The following is a 22310-nucleotide window of genomic DNA, read 5'->3' as shown; positions in this document are numbered from 1 at the left end:
GATCGCAAAAAACGAGTAGTAATGATAAATCTTTGTCTCCGTAAACAACAAACGGATTCAGCGGTAGGTATTCGTGCGAGCATCGACTTTTATTATGAACAGCTGTTGCCAACGCATTAGTTTAGTTGGACGTGAATTAAACATTAAAAAATATAACCGCTTATTTACACAATTAAGTATAGTATGCAGAAGGTGAAAGTAGGCTGCGATATTATCTTATTCATACATAAGATTTGTAAATAACATATACACAAGTAGGGGTTGGAAGACATCCCAGACTTTTCATAATTGTGTGAACATAATGTAGGTTACTTCGCCTTATTTTCTTCATCGATAACGCAAGAGATTCGATTTGTAATAGGTCATTACTTCGATTGAAAAACAAAAATGATGGCTGGATTCCAAAAATTGGTTTGGTTTCACAATCCATGATTAGTTTACTAACATTTTTCCAAGTCCAATATATCAAGTCTCCCCTAGATGGCGGAACAATTATTGGTAGCGGGTAATACCCCTAGATGGCGGGTATCAAATGGAAAATAGTTTTCTGAGAAGAGTACGGAACATAAAATGACCTCACTCAAAATATTCTTTTTTAATATTTTTATGTCACTTTAACAATATCGAATTTTTATTTGTCAAATCATCTTCGAAATCCTTCATGCCGTTTAGCCTGCAAACAACATTAGGCTCCGTTTGGGTTCATTGAGTAAAAAATAGTGGTGGTATTTTAACACATACTGAGCTATCACTACTTATTTGTCAAATCTTCCTTCGGTGTTTCATACCATTCAACAACGTTTGTTCAAATGTGGTGTAGTATAGTTAATTTACTGTCTAAATACACACCGTTTAATAAAATATTTTTATCGCTTTGAAGATACTTATAAATATTGTATACCAATCGTGTGTCATATTATTAATTACGTATTAAAAGAAGGATATTAATACACGAGACTAGATGGCCCAGGGGTTATCATGGAAAAAGAAACAGTTTACGTATGTAAATAAGTACTTTTGTTTTTATTATCCATTATTATGTGTAGGTACATAATATTGTATTTAATCAATGATATCTACTTCATTATTTGACAGACTTAAACTTAAATATTTATATAAAAATATGAAATCCGGATTATATCTGAACAAAGACAAAAGTCATTAATTTATCAAGCTAGAAATAAACATCAGAGCATGTAGTACCAAAAGTCTACAGGTACAATGTAGACTCTACATGATTATCTAGTCACGATACTATGTATTATATATGTAGGTATGTGACACAGCCACACAATAAACATATTAAAACTAATAATTTGCCCAAAAATGATTTAACATTTATGATAAACTGCTGTGTACTGTAAAAGTTTTTCATAATAACACGACGTGAGTACTTTTCTATTATTTGAAATGTATTTTTGAACGTTTCCCAATTCAAATTTAATTTGTTTCAACCTCGTACACCAATACGAATAATAAAATGAAACGACAAGAATTCTTAATATCTTACATCGCAGCCGTGCAATAATATTGTTAACACAATATTGATTTTATTTTTAACTTTAAGTATGTGTTCGCGCGGACACCCCATTAATGAAACACAAAGAGAAACAAAAGTAGGTGTAACACATTGACCTGAATATATTTTATGTCATTTGATGCTCAAACAACAATAGCGTGAAACAAAAACGACTTTTCTAAATAACAAGTAGCTATTATAAAAAAGTACTTCAAAGAGTTTATTTGTAACAGTTCGCATGATTACTCGTGTGGTATCTATGATTCACGAAGGCACATTATGTGGTTTTTATCATCGAGTAATTAAGACTGAAAATGGACTGAAATCTGGGTCTTCGTGTGGCAACAAATAGCTCATAAGTGGTGTAGTAATAATTCATATATGATGTATTTTTCAAGCACCTGTCATTAGGTCAATAACCCGATGTTATTGAACTGACTCAAGCGTTGACGCGAGGGCGCGGGTGCACAATGGGGTGGGCCTAGAAATACTTTGATTTTTCTACTTTTGTGCTGAAGAACGAAATGTTAAGTGTTACTAATACATGTTGCATTTTTATAACAAGCAATTTATATCTTCATTTTGTTGTATTACCAAAAGAGTTACAAGTTCAATGACAATTTATTCAAAATTAAGTACAAAGAAAAAGGAAAAAAGTAGAATTCATAAACATATCCTTAAATCTTCCTAAAATATCTTGTGACTTGTAAAAGAAAAGAGACATAAAGGACATTACGTTTTAAGTGTTGTCTCCAATGACGTCTTTGATAAATCGATTTTTCTGATCGTAATAAAAATTAAGATGTGACCAAATTGCTAAATTATTAGACAATGAAGTACATTCATATCAACCCCATTAATTGAAAACGACATTCAAAACATCGTCATTAAACATAAAATGAGATCACAATTTGCCACATCATTTACATGCTCCGAAATACGAATTACCAACAAGAGAACAAAGAACTCTTATACGAAAAAGGAGCTATATAGACATGAGGTCAATGTTACATGCCTGCTAGTGTATGAACTAAGATGTGTGAGTGTAATCGAACTAGAAAAACTGGCTATATTTTTAAGCTAGCAGATAGGATTGTTCATATTACTATTCGGGCTATTTGGGGCTTTCTTATAGATTTAGCACAAGTTATGTAATAATTTATCATTTTTTTTTATTGTTTATACTTTAATAAAAAATACAATGTAACCAACTACTAAAAACTAATATCCAAAACTAGTCCATAAATCCTACCTCCATCTTGATTGTAGATGTATCAAAAATGACAAAGATCTGAAAACCACAACTGTTGTTTATCTTAAAACTTTTTCAACTTTAGAGCAAAAATATCCAATAAAGTATAGCAGCTAACCATTATATACTGATAAATTTCAGAAAATCTCTTTATTGTGAGGACAAGCCAACGACCTTTATTGAAAGCTGAGGGCAACACCCGCTAAATTAAATGACCCAATAAAACGAAACCTTTACAGAACGTATTTTTTTGTAAAAAATAATGTACCTACATACATGTATCTAGTGTTGGTCTCAGCATTCAGCCTAGAGCGCTTCATAAGCTGACGTTTCAGCTTAGACTCTACCCACGGAGTAGCAGAGCTTAGGCACACATACTTTAACATTCTGTTTGTAATCCTTTACTTAGTTCTTACTTTCTTTGTACTAGATTCTCATGTACTTTATTAACATCAGGCAGATAATCACACCAAAAACGATATATAAATTACGACATATTTTATGTAATAAAACGATGCACTCTTACTGTACTAATCTACTATACTTACTGTCTACTTACACTTGCAGTAAGATCAAGAGGATAGCTACAAGTAGGAAACAATCTCTGTTAATAGCATACATTCCTAAGGAAGATTTATAAATAGAGAAGAATAAAATAGATATGTCAAAAAAGCAACACATATCATGTTGTTATTTTCGTGGACATTCCTATTGACAGTAGATAAGTCTCCGAGACGTAACACTCTTGCAACAGCCTCGCCGCTTTATCTTAAGCTCGACTTGATAACGTTGACATTTGATCCATATATGTTTATATAGGTATGTTCATACACTTTATACATCTCGTAGGTTGTGCCTTACGGTGTGGCACATTGTATTAAGTTTCAGGTTAGTAGTCTATGAAACTATTGAAAAACTCTACGCAAGTTTATGACGTAAACTACCTTTATAGCTAGATAACAACAAGACACAACAACAACAACAACAATAACAACAACAATAAGTAAGAACAACACTGCCAAATAAAATTTTCTTTACGAGGCAGATTTGTCCGCTAAGTTTTAACGGATTTAAATAGACATTTTAGAATATTTCAAAAACAAAATGGGTTCCATGTTATCAGCACTGTTCAGCAGAGTTCATCCATATATAATGTATGCAATCTAGATAGGTATTTATATTTCTGGCAACAAAAGGTGCTCCTCTTTCAATGAGATAAGTAAATGACGCTATGCATATTTAAAGTCGCCATTTTATTTACATGTAGGTAGGTACAGATAAGAGATAAGCGTACAAACAAAAAAGTCACAATACGATGCATGACGCAAGTAACGTAGTTTGTCTTTGAGAACAGTCTTGGTAATTTGATTAGCAAACCCCTGATAATCATACGCCGGTTTGTTTAATTATAATTCTCAATACTCGTAAGTCGTGACTACAAAATGCATCACTTATAAGTGAGAATTATTTCTTATTACGCTGCGAGGTGTATAATTTATGTACTATATTAGAATGTCGGAGATTATAATTAGGTATATAATATTTAACTGTGTGTCATTATCGTTATCCATGATCTACCCTGTGCTTATAAGTAAACTTTAATATGGAAACTTCTCTACTCCACTTTATACATAAGAATATCTTACATATATAGATATAATATATTATAATGTTTCAAGTGAGATAACAAGCAATAAAGCAAGAAATTATTCTCTTTATGAAGTCAGAATGGAAATGTCAATACGACTTATTTTATATCTTGAAGAATAAACACATGGGCTTAATATTTACGATTACAACACAGTGACAGACATTTGCGTCAATACTTATCTTTTAATTGTGATAACTCGTAAGACGATATTAAACCGTAAGGAATAAGTACCTAAAGCAATTGATGTCGGTACAAGTCACAAATGATTGAGCCCATGAATTGAAGGCACAAGCTAAATGTTGCATATAATGTATTATGAATATTTTTAGTTATCTAAAAATTGAACTTAAGTTATTATATTAAATGTATTGTCATCTAAAGAAATAACATATAAATAAGGAAACATATCAATCTTTTTGTATATTAATCAACACAAACACTAATAACATCGAATAGTATTTGAAATAATACATAAAAACTGCTAAGGGGGTCCTGTGGTGTACATATTTATTACATAATAAGAATTGATGGCTATAGAATTTGAAAATATACCTAGCTTAGTTTGAGGAAATAGGAAATGGTCTCTACCTAGTTGAAGCAGCAAAGTTTGTCATTGCAATCGAAAATTCTTTAGATCAAACTCAAGTAGTTTTCTTTTGAAACCTACATTTCTAGAGCAACTTTGAATTTCAGCGTCTACCTTTCAGCGAGCCTTCAAAGCTTTACTTTTTCTGACAGAAGGACTGAACCTCGGCCGATTTCACAGTGATCAACAAGTCCAGACGACGATCAATATAAAGACGCAAGCGAGAGAGCGAAGGAGTGACAGGGATACAAATTCCCCCTTCTCCTAGCATTAAGAATATGATGCGATGTAGCTACGTGTAGCTACACGTACAAACAGTTTAAAGGGCAGTCATAGTATGAGTTTGAGCCGCCATAGACTTTACTGCAAAGTTCCAAAGCCGTGTGCACTCTACCAACCTGTACAGTGTACATAGCCAGCGCGGACTATTGCTTAAACCTTTTTAAAAGAATTTTCACCCTTACCCAGCAAATGGACCGTGGATAATGAGTAGGTAACTTTAATTTTTAACAAGATCACTTGGATCTTAAGGACTATTAATAATTTATCAGTCTAAATATGTAGTGCTTTCTCTACCACTTTTCTATAATATTGATGTATTTTTCAATGTTTGTATTTTCCTAACTTATTTACGCAAGAAATTTCTATTAATACAATGTACGTAAGTAAAGATGAGCATGTCTTGAAAACTACTACATACTGCTAGGCTATGTCTTCCAAGCTTAAGCAGTTTTAAGCAGTGTCTGGCTAAGTAGGCTTAGGCAGGTTTTAGCCACTTGCTTATCCACTTACGTAATATGAAACAACGCCGTGGAGGCGTAGTACACTCCATTCTAGTACACTGTCGTTGTCTTGCCTTCATTTTTAGAATGTATAATATTATTATACATCCATGAAATATAATGCATATTTATTCATCTCAACTTAATTCAATTCACTTCTTCACTGTCGCATATTAATTTTCAAAAATACTCATTTCTTCTTGGATATGATGGCTGCATTTTAGCAACTTTACATTCAAATGTACAATATAGAAGTAGCAAACGAGCCGGCAGTCCACTTAATTCCATGCAGTCACTGCCGCCCAATGACATCCATAATCAACTATAATTAGGGTTAGATTCCTACCTTATGTCGGCCACACATACACTTTCACCCCTTAGGACTAAGTTGAAACGCCTCATATAAGTGTCTCTCCTTTCAAACCCTTCAAACTATTATCTCGGCAATTCTTGAAATAACGCTTATAATGCTTACGACTTACGCGTCCAATCAGCTGAAAAACAATAGTTTTAGAAAATAGGGTCCAGAAAGTTATCCGCATTGTCTAAAATCACATTTGTTACGTCACTGTATCAGTATTATCAACTAAATGAAATGATGTTAATTATAATTAATTAATCTATGGGTATCAAATCATACTATGGGTGACTGGAACGCATATGCGGGTCCCTGTAATCGAAAAATTCTTGTTAGTTACTACTAACCTACCTACTGGTACATACTCGAATTATTCTATAAAGTACCATAACTAATAATTACAACATATTACTTACAAATATTTCTATTAACAAAAAAACGATTACTTATTATATTTTAAATGTTTTAACCTCGTGAAAACATTTAAAATAGAACACTGAATTTCGACGACATACTTCGTCCATTAGGTTACTTACTGAACATAAACCACAGCTACGATTCCGATTTACACCCTCCGGAAATTTGAATTAATCGAACTATAAGTAACTATAGCCTGCCCTAAATTCAAGAGAATGAATAGATAATATTTGTACATTTTGAGCTTAGTGATGTATTCTGTGTTATCCCTAAATCTGATAAAATACAGCCAATGTCTAAAGTGGATTTTACAAATTTATAATACCTTATGCCAATGTCCGAGGAAACTTTGGCTATTACCTATAACTGATTCTTATTAGTCTTGTTATTCGTGACACGTTTTGTAATATTAACAAAATAAACTTTAGACGTCACGGCGTGTCAAAAAAAATAAATAACGTGTCCGTTCCGACCTTATCATATTATTGTTAGTATATTCGTATATCATGTGCTCGCGATAAAAAAACATCCTAGTTTACATTGATATAATAATGTATACATGTAAATGGATACAAAAAATCTAAAACCAATTGCTATAAATAAGATAACCCATCTAAAATAGCCCTACGATTGTATATGTGTGTGTGCTATAAATACTGTAAATAATTGTCAGTAAGTAGATTTTATCCTCAACAAAACTTTGTTTTTCATGATTATAAAAGTTTTAGCTCTAGGAAGTTTAAAACTAAAAGGTCCAATTGTCGTTTGTAAAGAAGCACGTAGACCATAGTTTTGAACGAGGCCTTTTGAATAGCTTGTTAACGCTCCGTCTCTCAGGCGGAAGAAAAAACGGCTGACTCCTCCATTTACTATACACATAGTAGTTTTCCGACCGAGTAAGCAATGTCTGACTAGTAAATAAGGAATTTTCGAGCAAGCTTCTGATGTAACAGTCAGTTTCAATATTGACTTCAGTTATCGTGATATTTGCGAACAGCTGATACTTTTGCTGGGCGTTTGACGTCACTAGACCGAAAAGACGTCACCGGTGGAAAATGCATAGCTAAATTTCGCAACATATTTTTAAAAACGGAGAAAGTTTCGCAACTAAAACGGAGAAGACAGCACTGAGGGTGACCGCCAGACTGCAGAACACAGATAAGACCGAGCTACTGACGCAGAACTCCAAAATAGATAACGCATTTGCGTCAAGCGAACATTTTTCAAGCGCCCCAGTGTAAACGGAGCGCGTGCCATACGGAACGATTTCCTGGCAAAATATTCGCCAGACTTATATGTACCCGTCACGCATCACAGGCATGCTCACTTTCTTTACACATTTTAGAATTAATTAAGCCGCTTGCTTAAGTGCAATGCGTGAGATATGAATCTGTGTAGAAAATCACTTTACAATGTCCTCGTACACAGAACAAAGTGCTTATATTTTATCAAATGGTGATAATATTCTTAATACTTCATCGATCGTGATAACGCCAAAAGTCTACGATAATGTGCTGTGACGTATACACGAATAAAGGATACGTTTTCATGCTCAGCTCCTGTATTATGCAGGTAAGAGGGCGAATTTGTTACACTAAGTACCTATAATGGTACACTTTCTTATTGTTTTTATTTTCGGCATTTTACCCCAAATGACCATACAAACAAATAAGTAACTTGGTCAATCAATAATCTTAATATAAAGGCAGAATTTGTTAATATAAAATACAAACAAACATTTTAACTAGTACAAACTCGAGGAGTAGGTACATATCTAATCTTATCAACCGTGTCACATACGTTTCACTGTCGTTAAGCGTAAAGAATTACAAAAAATGTCTATGAGCTGTAGAAATACAACTGGCCGTCACCTTGGCTCAAATGGTTGGATAGGAAAAATGTAAAATAATAAAAACAAGATGCGTGCATTCGGAGGCAAGGTCGATGCCGCGGTATTTCTGGACGCGGCAGCGCTCGCCGCCGACCTCAACTAACCAACTCTGCTGAACCGTTGATTGATGGTTATGTTCCTCGAAATATTTCGCAGATGCTCTCATTAAGCACTTATGGTAAAAGATTATTTTCACAATTGACTTTGGAAAAGTTTTTAAGCTTCTTAGTATTACAAAATTGCAGAAAAAGGACATGAGTTTTCCTAAATAAAAATTACCCATAAACAGTTTTTAAAGTTGGTACATATCCTTGGATAAAATATATTCCATTAGTGCTTTCTTTGAAGTAAAAGCAGACATTAAGCGTTCTGAGCTAGACAAGAATGTATGCTTTCATTTTTTTTATAAAAGGAAATCAGACCAAATCGTACCTATGTCCGTAAACCAAATTGTTTACTTAGGTAACAGGTATCAAATTTCAGTACGTAATACACAAATGTTTTAATTCACAATATTTGCAGATTTCTGGTTATATTGCTGTCGAATGCAGCCGAATTATGAAATAGAAAATACATTAATGCGGCAACATCATCCACGCATCGCCACACATACAAGCGAAGGCCGAGGACGTCCGTTCTGTTATTTCGGTGCATTCATTCAACGAAGCGTCCTCGTATGACTTTCTGTTATGCGTCATCAATGGCTTTCTAAACAAACGTTAAAAGAAAACACATTCCATAAATATATCTGCATATGAGAATACGTTACAAATAAATGCAAGTGTCTATCGCAGTTTTACGACTGAAATAGGTGTTTGGCCGTGGTAGCAATTTAACCAAATGCGAAAAGTGGTTTCTATTCAAAGTAAATGAAAGTTTCAGTCGTCCATTTAAAACGCAGCGAGTGAGTCATTCACAAAGACGCCGGTATTCGACTATTCGGCCAACGACCCACTTGTGCGGTACACTCGCACTACTTTAAACGCCTGGGTTCTATAGTACCTACTACCTGCCGGCTATTATAAACTTAACACCAGCAGAAAGCAGAAACACAAGACCTTTTAAAAATCGCAATTATCGCGCCTTGGAATTGGTGACAAGTATCACTAATTGTCCGACTTAAATCTCTTAGCTTTATTTTCAGTTTACTTATGAATGGCTTCATAATGATTACGTGACTCTAATTATGTCAACATTAATTAATATAATAGATTTCAACACTTCACTAATTTACATGAATCATAATTTATGATTTTTACTAAGTGCTAGGTAATAGTTGTCGATAAAAACACTACGTTCTTTTTCGAATAACAATCTTATTTTAATGCAAGTAATTTAGTGAGTACGGCTCAAGTGTCACGTGCGTCGTTAGTGGACATTCCGATCAATGGGAACATAACGATAACAATGTAAATGAGACCGTCAGTTATTACGAAAACTATTAGTTTATTAGACGTGACAATTTAACGTAAAATACTTATTCCAAAAGTCGTATTCAAATTATTATTTAACATACAGTTATCTTACAGAAGGGCCAATGATCTGGATTGGATTACCGGTAAAAATTAAAATACATTGACTTTTATATCAAGTTAAGATTAGATAATATCAATTAAAACATTATACGGTCGCACGTTGCCAAAAATATTAAGAACTGTGGAAGGTTTCCATATTTTTCCGAGAAACAAGTCGATAACCATAAGCATAAATATACACATAATTAAGATATCTTTTAGAAACAAGTCTATTTACATTTCGTAGAATTTAGTTTAAAGACACTTGGGTAAGTACGATTACCTGCGAGCTACAAAGACCTGTGACATTTCAGACTTTAATCGCCTATTAAGACTGAATCAAAGTATGAGACTACATCATGATGAGGTGATTAATATATGTATTAGGTACTAGTTTGAATTAAACCCTGAGCACAATACTGCAGTAAAAAATATAGATAAAAAATATATATAGCATTTTAATTTCCGTCGTCAATCAGATTCGATTAAGGTAATGGACTACTGACGTACAATAATAATTACGTCAATTCACGGTTGAAGTGCGTCACTTAGATTGCTTCTGTTTCTAAAGTGACGCGGAACCTATAATCTACTTTTGATATAAATTTACAAAATTCTGTTGACTATAAAATATGCCTTCGCTATGTTTTGATTGCACAACCACTTACAGAGTTCGTTTACTTTCGACTCAGTAAATCGCTGTCTAATTACCTATGTAATACATATTCCTCATTCTATGCTAATCCCAGATTTACTTATCAAAGATGCTAATCAACACCTTTGACCCAAGCAAGACACTGAATCATAGTAAGAAACTAAAGGTTAACGTTAAGTTTAGGGGAAATCCACCTTTTCCAACTTTTACTGACGTCTTTCCAAATCCATTCTAAATTCCTATTAATATCCTTATTTCATTAATACATAAATGGAGTCTTAATGTTATAAATCACAAAACTTTTTAACTATATAAGTAGGTATAATTACTATTTAAGCAAGCTTGACTTGTAAAAAAATGATATGGTTATATTAACGTAAGTAATTCATTCAGTCTTATCAGTGCAGCCTAGCGTATGCGTTACACATCATAACAAATACATAAGCGTAGGTATATAAATGGTTTCTCCAAACATCTTGACGGATTTGCCTCCCATTTCTTAGATCTAAGCACGTATCTAAATAATAGTTATGATATCTGTAAGTAAACTGACTTGACATTTTATGTCGTCATAAAGGTATATTTCCAGTGATCATAATATAAGAACTTATACGAGTAGAACTCTCGATGTTAGCTTGGGCTGGGGATTACCAGTGCTTCTGCTTTATTTGTGTATTACTGTAGGTACAATGACGGAACAGTAATGTTTTTCTTAAGCTTCTTCCTCTCTGTGGAAATAAACCCTTTTTACAGAATTGGATTGAATTTGTAGAAAACACTCCTTTACGAATGCTTTTTGCATAGTTGGAAAAATATATTAAGTAATCAACGCAGAAATAAATCCGGTATAAACTTGGAGGCCCAGTCTTAATTGTTTATGTAAATAGAGATGATACGTACACTTTACGTATTTAAATTCAATTGCGTTATATCATGGGTAAGTACTTCGTTGCAAAACAGTAAGTAATACTTAAACAATGAGTATTTCTATTACTACTAACTTGCGCAAATACGTGTTATTGCAAACTTAGTAACAAGCTCTATGCCATGACACCCTTGAGAAAAAATATTTTAATACGTCTTAACTAATTTATTATTCACACTGATGGTGGTAGAACACGTTATGGAGTGGCCCCTGCGGCACCACCGCCACACCTGTTTCTACCTCCTAACAGCAGTATTAAGCATTGCTGTGTTATAGTTTGAAGGGTGTGGTAAATACTTTTGAGGCGTTCCAGCTTAGTCTTCATAGGTAGCGGCGCATCTGCAGCCGACCTCAGGAAGGAACCTAATCTTATCTGTTGTCTGCTTCTCACAAATTAAAAAAAAAACATGAATTGTAAAATGCCTTTTAACTCAATAGCTTTTAGTGGCATAGTTGATTAAAAAGCACAGTTTCACGTTTGGACCCGTCATCCTTGCCAAAGGATTAATTTGCAGATCATAAAATCTTATTTTGGCACGACTCTTAACATAAATAACTTAGTACATATTTAGGTTGATGACTGTACTGCAATGAAACTTCCTTAATCTCCTTATTCGGCAGTAGCAGGATATACTGAATACTAATGACCGACGAAGTTTCGGTTAGCGTTGACCAATAATAGCGTATTTAGCCACAGTTCTGGTTTCGACTAAAGATGGAACTTCGGCTCGACCAGAACTAAAGCAGTATTAAAACAAAGTGATTTTCAGTGAGTGACATCGCGGGTTCGGTCGACAGAGTCGACACTGGAAGATGGTCCAAATATTCGACAACTATTTGGTTTGGTTCAATGGGAATTTAAGGTTTTTTCACCATTGGAATGATATGTACAACATACGACTGAGTTTGATAAATTTTATTGTATATCTAATGTGTGATTTTTTGTATTAATATATAAATCTTTATACATCCCTAATTATATTACGATATAAAAGTTGAAAAAAGACGTTCCTATCACATTCATATTGTTCATCTTAAATGTGGTATAGGGATTTCTTTATTTTTCTAAATGGATGGATGAAAAAATAATACAATTATGTGATAAGTAATTAATAATACATTTAATCTGGCATAAATTATTGATCGCGATATTTCACTTTTAATGATTAGACATTTTAAGTCGATATAGATTTATCGTTATCATCAATTATTTAATGATAAATATTACATAGTGATTATATAGTTTCATTTGTAGGTACATTTGGAAGGTCCCTGTAGTTCCGGGACCGACATAGGGCTACGGTATCCCCTGCCTGTCAGAGGTGACTAAAAGGGGCTTCCGGGGTTGCGGATGGCAGGAGTGGAAGCTCGAACCGCACGGACAGCGACCCCGGGAAGGACGGCGGTATGTGTGGTCGCATACCGTTGTGCACACCAGACGGTGTGGCGAGCGTCACGCTCACCTGGGCGGAGCCCGATGGGGCAACGCGCTAAGAGGACTCCGGTTGCGTTCCTCATGAGATCCTGGAGTCCTCTACGCAGCGCCGAGGACGGCCACCGGGGGGGTTTTAGTGCGGTAAGAATCCCACATAACCCCGTGCCGTTCCCACGGCATAGGGTACCTTTTGAAGGATTCCCCCTCGTAAAGAAAAAAAAGAGATACATTCAGAAATGACCTTTGTTTCTCTGAGACTATTACCGCAATGTATATAAATGACATTTAGGAATATAAATAATGTCTGAGAGATGTAAAGAGTTTTAGTGCACACTGAGTGCAAATAAAGTCGAAGTTTCTTTTTCTTATAATATAGGAGTAGCAGACGAACATGCAGTCTACCTGATGGTAAGCCGCCGCCCATGGACAACTGTAATTAACTCCAGATAGGATTAGATATTCCTACCTGAGGTCGGCCACAGATGCGCCGCTACTCCTGAGGACTAAGCTGAAACGCCTCGAAAAAGTATGTCTCCCTTACCACACCCTTCAAACCAGACCACAGCAGCGCTCAACACTGCTGTTATAAGACAGAAATAGGTATGGCGGACCACCAGCCCCCGAAGTCGAACCATAAAGGGTTCTACCACCTTTTATATTTTCAACTATTACTTTTAACTATGAGATTTTGAAAGTCTTAGAAACTTAAGACTCTTTTAACCTAAATTCGTTTGAATAAGTTACTTTGTGTAATTGTGAGTTATCCACTATTTTCATTGGCATTTGATTGATGTATATTTTTGTACTCACTCCAGACACAAACATACAGAGATTAATGTTCGTATTTTACTATTGCAAATACGGCTTATTGAGATAGCATATTTTAGTAAAATGGAACTAGAAAATATTGTAAAAATATAATTATCGTAGCTAAACAGAAATAAACATAAATTTACATCACCCATATACGGTAACTACTTATTGTATGCGTTACGTGTAATCAGAGTTTATGCTACATATTCACCTAAAACATCTCATCATCATAAAAACTAAAATAGGTACATAGTTAAATAATTAAGAATTCAAAATTAAAACAGACAATTCTAAGGATCCTATGAATAATAACAAATAATCCATGCCAAAAAAAACTCGCAGTGCTGTTTAATTCTTTATTTTATGACAATTTAAGTTTCCAAAAATTCTACGAACATTTTTGTACAGTATTTTGTAAGCACATAAAATTAACATAGGTTCGTAGCGAGAATTAATTCACTTAGTCCTTCGAGCCGGATAATGTAAGGCATGAACGTTGTTAATTATGTTGGTAGAGCGGCGGATAATTTGAAATAAGTACCAACTGAAAGTTTAATTGAAAAATATTTTTATAAGTTTTATTTAGTAAAACATCACTATCTATATAAAATGGAATAAAACACTAGAATCACTAACACTGATATAACTCACATCTTCGAGGAAAAAGAGCATCTTGGCTTATATCCTGAAAACGTTACGGATAGAATATTATAGTAGACATTATTTTTGATACACTTACCTCAGTCTTCGTTATTCGATGTCGTGCTAATTTAACAACAGCAAAGTTCCCCTTGCCGATGGTCCTCTCTATGTCATAGAAGCCCACCCTGATGGGGGTTTTCGCAGGACGATCGCGATCCGCCATTGTTGCTCTCGAAATCTTCAGACCCGACATGAAATCTTTAACACCTCACCGATTCAAAGATTTACCTTATAACATAATACTACTCTGAACGAATACTAGTCAGTCGTAACACAATCCATTGTCAACTAAACGCACCAACATCAAACGACCTACTTGTGCACACAATAAGTCTATTTTTCATGAACGTCACTCAATAAATTACATTTAGATATTTGGTTAAACGTAATACACGATATTGATACCTGACTATGCCGTGGTGAATTAGAAATGTATCAAAGGTATTGCATCGGAGTTCGATGTTCAATAAAAACATAAATGTTTATCGACTGTTTAAGGTCCATATGTCCATTATTATACAAGGATTTAATAATCCAGCACAACGTTATGTGTACAAAATATATTTACATTAAGAATTAATAGAAAATCGCGCAGAGGCGGCGTGCGCGTATCGTATGCTAGAAACATCACGCCGCCGCCTCACCGGCTGTCAACCGGGTACTGAACTCTCGTTTCGACTACTCGAGTCGAGTGGCGAGTGAGCGAGACTCGAGTCGAGTACTCGTACAGACAGAAAATACAGAATAGAGTAGAACACTACGATACCTATCTGCTGCGACGCGGCACGCGTCAGGCGTTTTAGCGGCCATATTGTTTTTCTTCGTGACGTAATCAACTTATAATAATAATTAAATGTTTGTACATTGTAAGATAACAGTTTTGTTTATATAAAATACCAAAATCACATAGCTGAATGATAGGTTTAGCAAAATTGTTAATGTAGGTATAACATTTTCATTGCATATATAAAAATATAAATAAGTAGAGTCCGCTGCATACTATTATATTGTTTTCATACTTCAATTCCTTCCATTCCTTCCTTCAATTCCTTTTAAATTAGGATTTGACAATTATTAAATTTCCATTAGACAAATTTTCTGTATTGTTATTAAGTAAAAAGTATATTTGCATACCTACTTACTTAGTATAGGAATAACTTTAATTAAAGCTTAGGAATACCTGGGACTTGGAATAATAATGTGATTATTTTTCTTCATCAACATCTAACCTTATAGATCAATAGAAACCGGTACCATGAAACTCTCTATTAAATTAGCATTCATTAACATTTTAATTTGATATATAATTATATAGAATGGGAACCAAACCTATGAAAATTTTATAAATGATAAAAATTAGCTCCTTTTTCCATGAAAATCAAATATCTTCAAATTTTCCCGCTTAAGGTTAGCGCCTCTATTTATAATACTGACATAAACCATAGACTCTAATGTAGAATAAGAAACTAGACAGAGAAACACAGTAGGTATAAAGTAACCTCGAATCTATATAATAATTCCAACACCCGTGCCTTATTGATTAAAAGGTATTTCATTTACATCACACTACCTAACATCCAGTCCTCCTGACTACAATTAATTATTTTTTTTGTATGCTTCGCATTTTACAATAAACGTGTATTTCTATATCCCGTTAATATATTTTTGTTTTAACCATTGCATTGTATTTTGGTGTTTAGCCCGCGTAAAATAGCTAGTCCGGTCTGAATATGGAAATGAATCGCGTCCCCATAGCAAATTGTATTACTACACCCGCTCGCAACATCTTCAGAGCGGACTAGCAGTTTGGCGCGGACTATACAGTCGTTAAACCATTCCTATCCCAGTGCTGGGCACAGATTGTGAGGGGTTAAAGCCATAATACACTGCGCTAGCTTTGTGCCTTTTTTATAGACTGCAGTGACTGCACACACCCTTGAGAACTTTCGTTAAAAACTCTCAGGCTTACAAGTTTCCCCACGGTGTTTCACGCTATTTATCACATAAGTGATATTTAATTTTTTATAAGCACGTAACTTTAAAAAAATTGAAATGCATGCCTTTAGATTTCTTAAAGATTTTCTTAATGACAATATTGTGTAATAATGACTATGACTATTGATATCAATACATATTGTAATAATAATGGCTAAATTTTAACTGAAGTGTGACTATGTACTGACATTATCTAGATATTAAGTTTTTGACATTTTATATTGTAATTTATTATTGGAATCCGTTTTATTATATATAAAATTAATGAATGATTGTACTTTAACTGTTACTAATCTTGTAAATTAATATAATAATGAATTGTAAGTACTTATAAATTGCATGCCGTGACAGGTGGAATTTGGTGAACCTATTCTATTACAGTTGATCAATTGTACCTACCGATTTTCAGGCAATAAATGATTTGATTTGATTTGATTAGATTAGAACTCTTGTTTGAGAAGCCAAGATCCTATCACTGTTTATTATTTTCTTGTATAATACAAAATAAATAGTTAGAAATTGTAACATACGAGTATACTATAAATGTGATGGTAATAAAATGTGTAATATACCTAATCCAAAGAGTATAGTAATCTGTATAGGAATCCTAATGTATTCTGTAAAACAAAGACTGTAAAATAAAACATTCAACAAAGAAATTTTGGATCCAGTCGAAGATAATTTTGATTCAAATATCTACCCTACAAATTATACTGAAAATATATATTACAGATTTTTTTAACTTTCAGATTACCAATTGAGTTTAGATGAAGAGTAAACTTTTATCTCAAATAAAGGTATGCACAATATGAAAGCGCTGCCGACAATGCAAGTAGTGGATTTCGTTTAAGGAGAGACTTTAAACAACGCATACCTTAATAATCATTTTTTTATATAATTACACATTACATGATTTAAAAATAAATAAGATATATGTATATGATATAAATATTTATTCTGTATTCCTCACCTGCCAACCTTTTGCTTAATTTTTGGTTGTCTGTGGCAACACCATTCTTTTTTTGCAATGTGATTGTGGAGGGCATAAACTTAGACTCCTTGTAGATTTATAATAATTTTCTTGAAATATTTTCGTATGTCCCATTTTAAATTGATAACTTTGGTACTAAATTTAATTCTAACCTAAGAACTCAACAAGGTCCTGTCAAGTCACCTTCGTTAACGAATCGAAGTAATACTTTTGTACCAAGATGTCGGTGATACTCTTCTACGATTTTGACAAGAAAATGTTTGTGTAATCGCAAAAGCTTTCGTGTTAGTCATATGAGCTTATGATCTTTTGAATGTGTAAATAGAATAGATAGAATAACGTCATTATGGATCAACTCTCCAACGATAATGTACAGAACTTCAAGTGCAATCAGAATAGCACGAGCACAAAAAACAAAAATAAAAAGGCCAAAGATCCTCCGGAAACGACTGATGAAATAAGTATAGCGAGCGACGAGTTAAGTGAGTCTTTAGTTAATTGTCTTCAAATTAACAAAGTCAGTAGCAACCTAACGAATGGGACTAGTGTCCATTCGACCGACAGTGTGGAACTCGAGACGCCGAACGCACAAGTGGCTGCTTCCAGCGACGGCGCGGGAAATGTAAATAGTGTACAGTGTTGTGACGATGCGGTCGAGGCGGAGGCCTGCGATATCGGAGTCAGTTGGGTGCGCTACGTCGAGGACAAATGCGTAGAGAGTGCTCAGAAAGCGGAAGACAGTGTACACACTGGACAAAACGAATATGAAGACGATGAATTCAAAATAATAGCGTACGAATCTGAAATCCAAATGCCTGAAATTATGAGTCTAATACAGAAGGATCTCTCTGAACCTTACTCAATCTATACTTATAGATATTTCATACACAACTGGCCTAAGCTATGTTTTCTAGCAACAGATGCGAATGGGAAGTGTATTGGTGCCATTGTTTGTAAATTAGATATGCACCGCAATGTTGTTAAGAGAGGCTACATAGCTATGTTAGCAGTAGAGGAAAAGTATAGGAAACGAAGAATTGGCTCTAGGCTCGTCCAAAAAGCTATTCAGGTGAGTTTCTGATGAAGTTTACTTCTAGTTACTACTGCTATAGCTTTTGAATTATTCACAATATACTGGGCACCTGTATAAAATTAAGAGTTCATTTTTTTCTTATCTACATGAAATGGGTGCAGTAACCATAACTTTGCATACTTATTTGTAAATTTGAAATCTTATTAGTCTAATAAGCCATCTGTTCAGATCAGTTTGAATGAAATATCTTGAAATCCAATTGGTTTTTTATAAGAAACACAATTTAAATTATTAAAAATTAATGGAAGAACAACAAAAGAATGATTTCCTTACTCAAAAGCAAGTATTTAGATAAGTTCTTATGAATCAACCTATAAAGAAAACATTAAAATTGGACATAATACAATATATCCTTATGTTTTTCCAGGTGATGATTGAAGATAATGCAGCAGAAGTGGTATTAGAAACGGAAATCACAAACAAGCCAGCACTTAGGCTCTACGAGAACCTCGGCTTTGTGCGGGACAAACGCTTATTTCGATATTATCTCAATGGTGTAGATGCGTTACGATTGAAGTTATGGCTAAGGTGAAATATGTAGGTAACAAATGAGAAATTCTCAATGTTGTGTTATATTTTTCTGAGAACTATACAGTCTCAGGCATATACATGTATGAAAGTGAACCCTACTGTTGTTATAATGGTATAACCTATGAGCCTGCCATGTGGATTTTAGCCAAATGTATAGTTTGTTTAAATTTTTTATTTTGATCATGTGATATGTTTAATTTTTCTTATTTATGTGTTGAAAATTGTTAATGAAATGTTTTCTGCGATTTCTTTTATATCTCGATTATAAGATTATAAATGGTTAATATCCTAAATGAAAATACACAACTTTGAAGAATATCATTTGCATTTATTATTATCTCATAGCATTTTTAACAATGACATTGGAGTTATATCATCCCCTTTATAGTTTCACATTGGCCGCTGCCATACCCCATCATTGATCCAGTCTGAGAAAATACTATATTCTTCATAATACAGACAACTATCCACTCGACAAAATAGAACCCTTTGTGGATTGACTTCAGTGGCACCACCGCCATACCTACACATAACAGGAGTGTTAAATGCTGCTGTGTTCTGGTTTGAAGCATGTGGTATGGGAGACATTTCTTTTCTGAGGTGTTCCAGCTTAATCCTCAGGAGTAGCAGTGCATCTGTGGCTGACCTCAGTCATCTAATCCTACCTGGGGTTGATTACAGATCTTACCATCAGGTGGACTACATGCTTATCTGCTACTCCCACATTATAAAAAAAAACAAGATTCCTACATGAAGCCTACCACGAAAGTACTGCTAACTCTGAGGACTATGTTGGCGTAAGACTTCTGTAACTTAGCAGAACTACATAGTGCCTCCAGAATTTATTGCACAAAATCCACAAATTATGGTATCCAAAAATTCTGAATTCTATAAAATGCATTTAAAACTGTAAGATGAGAAATTTAATCTACCAATTATTTTATAATATATTTAACATATTTAATAATTTAATACATTCATGACATTGTAAATATTAACAAAATCTATATTTAATGCCCAATTTCTTCGTGACTGCACACTAAGTAGCATTAAAATTTGCTGTTTTTAGGTCCATTGAAAGAGTCAAAACTTTGATATTTTTGAATATTAAAAAACAATGAGCATTAAGAGGATGAAAAGGAAAGAAAAACATAATCTCACAAAGCATTGCTTTATTCATATCCATATTGGTCATACACCAATCTTAGAATGTGAAAGTAGCACTGTTAGTTGAAGCTCCATTGTATATAAAAGTATTATTGACAGGTTTGTATTGTTTTGTAACAATTTTGATTGCTTCATGGCCAATACATCCTCCCATGAAGGCAGACACCGTGTGAAGCTCCACTCCACCATACCTACACATTTCATGAATATGATCGTCTTTAGAGAAAGGAGGACAGGATATATCACTGAGTAATTTTGATACACAAGTTTTCAATATTGCTATATCTCCCTCTGGCTCCCATTCTCCCGGAGCCCTACAATGTTCAGATCTAAATGTCTCAGCCGCCCGCAGCAAAATATAATGCACCATCATTACATCAGGTTCTTCTAAGAACCTTGCAATATAAGCTGCTACGGAACTGCTCGGTGGGTATTCTGTGTTAATGTTGGAACCTTTCACTAAATGCAAGTCATGTGCATGACGACAGAACAACTTGACATCCGCTTCACTAATACTCTCACAGTGCAGCTGTGTGACAATTTGCTGTACTTTCCTATACACTATTTCAGCATCATTTGATGCCTGATTTCTGTAAAGATTCTGAAGCTTTATATAATGGTCTGTTGAAGCTGTCATATCGGGCAGTACTCCTTTCACAGGTAACTTTCCTTTTCCTTCTGCTTCAACAAATCCCCGCAAAGCTGAACACATGATCCAAAATGGGCTGCTTTCTTTAGTCAAGTTTGTTGCATGGCTACTATATATAAGCTCCTGAATTTTAACTGGTAAGAATGTAGGTACTAATGCTGTGTTTACAGCCCTTATAGCTTCAGCAAAGTTTTCCTCATTAATAGGAATCCCATTCTCATCTTTTCTTATAAATTCCTGTATAATCTCTTTCACTTCAGTTTTCTCCTTTCGGCTCATAGGCCACCTATTTGCGTTACTTGTCTGCCATTTCTTAATTGCTTTATACAAAATGACAATCCAAGGAATATGGCCGTGGTCCTTTAAATCTACAGCATCTATATCAATACTGTCTAAATACTCCAAGAGAGGTTGAAAAGGAACATCCAATCGAAGATCAATCTGTTCATTCTCAGGATGAGTTTCAATGATTGCATGATCATTAATTTGAATTCTGAATGACCCGAGGAATCCCACAGATCTACATAGAATAAAAGGAACCTTAATATCCCATAAATGTTGAGCCAAACCTTTAATAGTTTTCTCTCCAATGGAACTTGCTATTACTACACTAAAAGATTTGAAAAAGTCGGGATTTTCTTGCAGTATTTGATCTGGTGGTTCTTGTACAGCGTGACCTTGCACGGCAGGATTGAGTTCCAATAAAAGACGCAGTGTTTCAGAGCCTCTATTCAATCCCTTACTTGTATTTTCTAGGAAAAAGTTACTGCCTATGTCTTCATCACTCACAACATTATCATCAACAATAGTTACAGCACCAACACCTGGTAGGATTATCGACTTCAAGATCTCCGTTCCTAATGCGTTAGCATTTATTATACAAATGTGTCCACTTTCTAGCGCTGCCTGGCCGTGGTCGCCCCACAGCCTCAGTTGCCGGTCATATTGTTTGTTCTTTTCGCTCTGTTCGGGTGACTTAGGAGACTGCGATGCCATTATTTAAGAGTGATGTTATACTGAGCTATCACAATAATCCGTAGTTACTCTTAATATTTACATATATTGTTAGGAAAATGTGAATTAAAGAAGTTGCGAAAAATATTCCTTTTTATGAAATAATTTAATTTGACGTTTTTGACAGATAATGGCTTTTTAGTAAATGGTCAATTTAAAAAGTTGTATGCCTTAGAATCTGTTCTTTTGGCCAAAAATGACAATATTTCTTTTAGGTGTGAATACTTGTCAATATGCTAGATTTAGGTATTCGCGACCATTCGGCCGAAAAACTTCTATTCTAGGAATCCTTCAGAGTATTTCTTTGATTCGTTCATTTCGCGCTGGGCCTACGCTCGCGGAGGACTCTGTGGTGTTCGAGGCGAGTGCC

General features: G+C 34.3%; 3 protein-coding genes across 3 annotated transcripts in view; 1 reads left to right on the top strand and 2 right to left on the bottom strand.

Moving 5' to 3' along the window:
* The window catches only part of Sik2 (Salt-inducible kinase 2), a 50238-nt gene extending 35033 nt beyond the window's left edge, over nt 1-15205 (bottom strand). Inside the window, exon 1 of the mRNA XM_073088738.1 lies at nt 14538-15205. Within this exon, the coding sequence (XP_072944839.1) occupies nt 14538-14693 (156 nt within the window). The 5' untranslated portion in view covers nt 14694-15205. The remainder of the gene's footprint in view (nt 1-14537) is intronic.
* A 2284-nt stretch (nt 15206-17489) lies between these two features.
* On the top strand, nt 17490-19428 carry LOC140752857 (uncharacterized). Its single transcript, XM_073087546.1, has 2 exons — nt 17490-18555; nt 18947-19428. The coding sequence occupies exons 1-2, from the start codon at nt 17833-17835 to the stop codon at nt 19109-19111; spliced, it is 888 nt and encodes a 295-aa protein (XP_072943647.1). The 5' UTR covers nt 17490-17832; the 3' UTR covers nt 19112-19428.
* Nucleotides 19429-20262: 834 nt separating this feature from the next.
* Nucleotides 20263-22082, bottom strand: APP-BP1 (Nedd8-activating enzyme E1 regulatory subunit APP-BP1). The gene has a single exon (XM_073084660.1). It carries the CDS (start codon nt 21920-21922, stop codon nt 20315-20317), a length of 1608 nt encoding a protein of 535 aa, XP_072940761.1. The 5' UTR covers nt 21923-22082; the 3' UTR covers nt 20263-20314.
* Nucleotides 22083-22310: the final 228 nt, after the last annotated feature.

This window comes from Epargyreus clarus, unplaced genomic scaffold (assembly GCF_041222505.1).
Source record: "Epargyreus clarus isolate Ecla_fem2 unplaced genomic scaffold, WU_Ecla_fem_2.2 ptg000001l, whole genome shotgun sequence".
NCBI classification, from domain to species: Eukaryota; Metazoa; Arthropoda; class Insecta; order Lepidoptera; family Hesperiidae; genus Epargyreus; species Epargyreus clarus.
The sequence above is the reverse complement of the archived record's forward strand: the minus strand, read 5'-3'. Positions and strand labels throughout refer to the sequence as shown.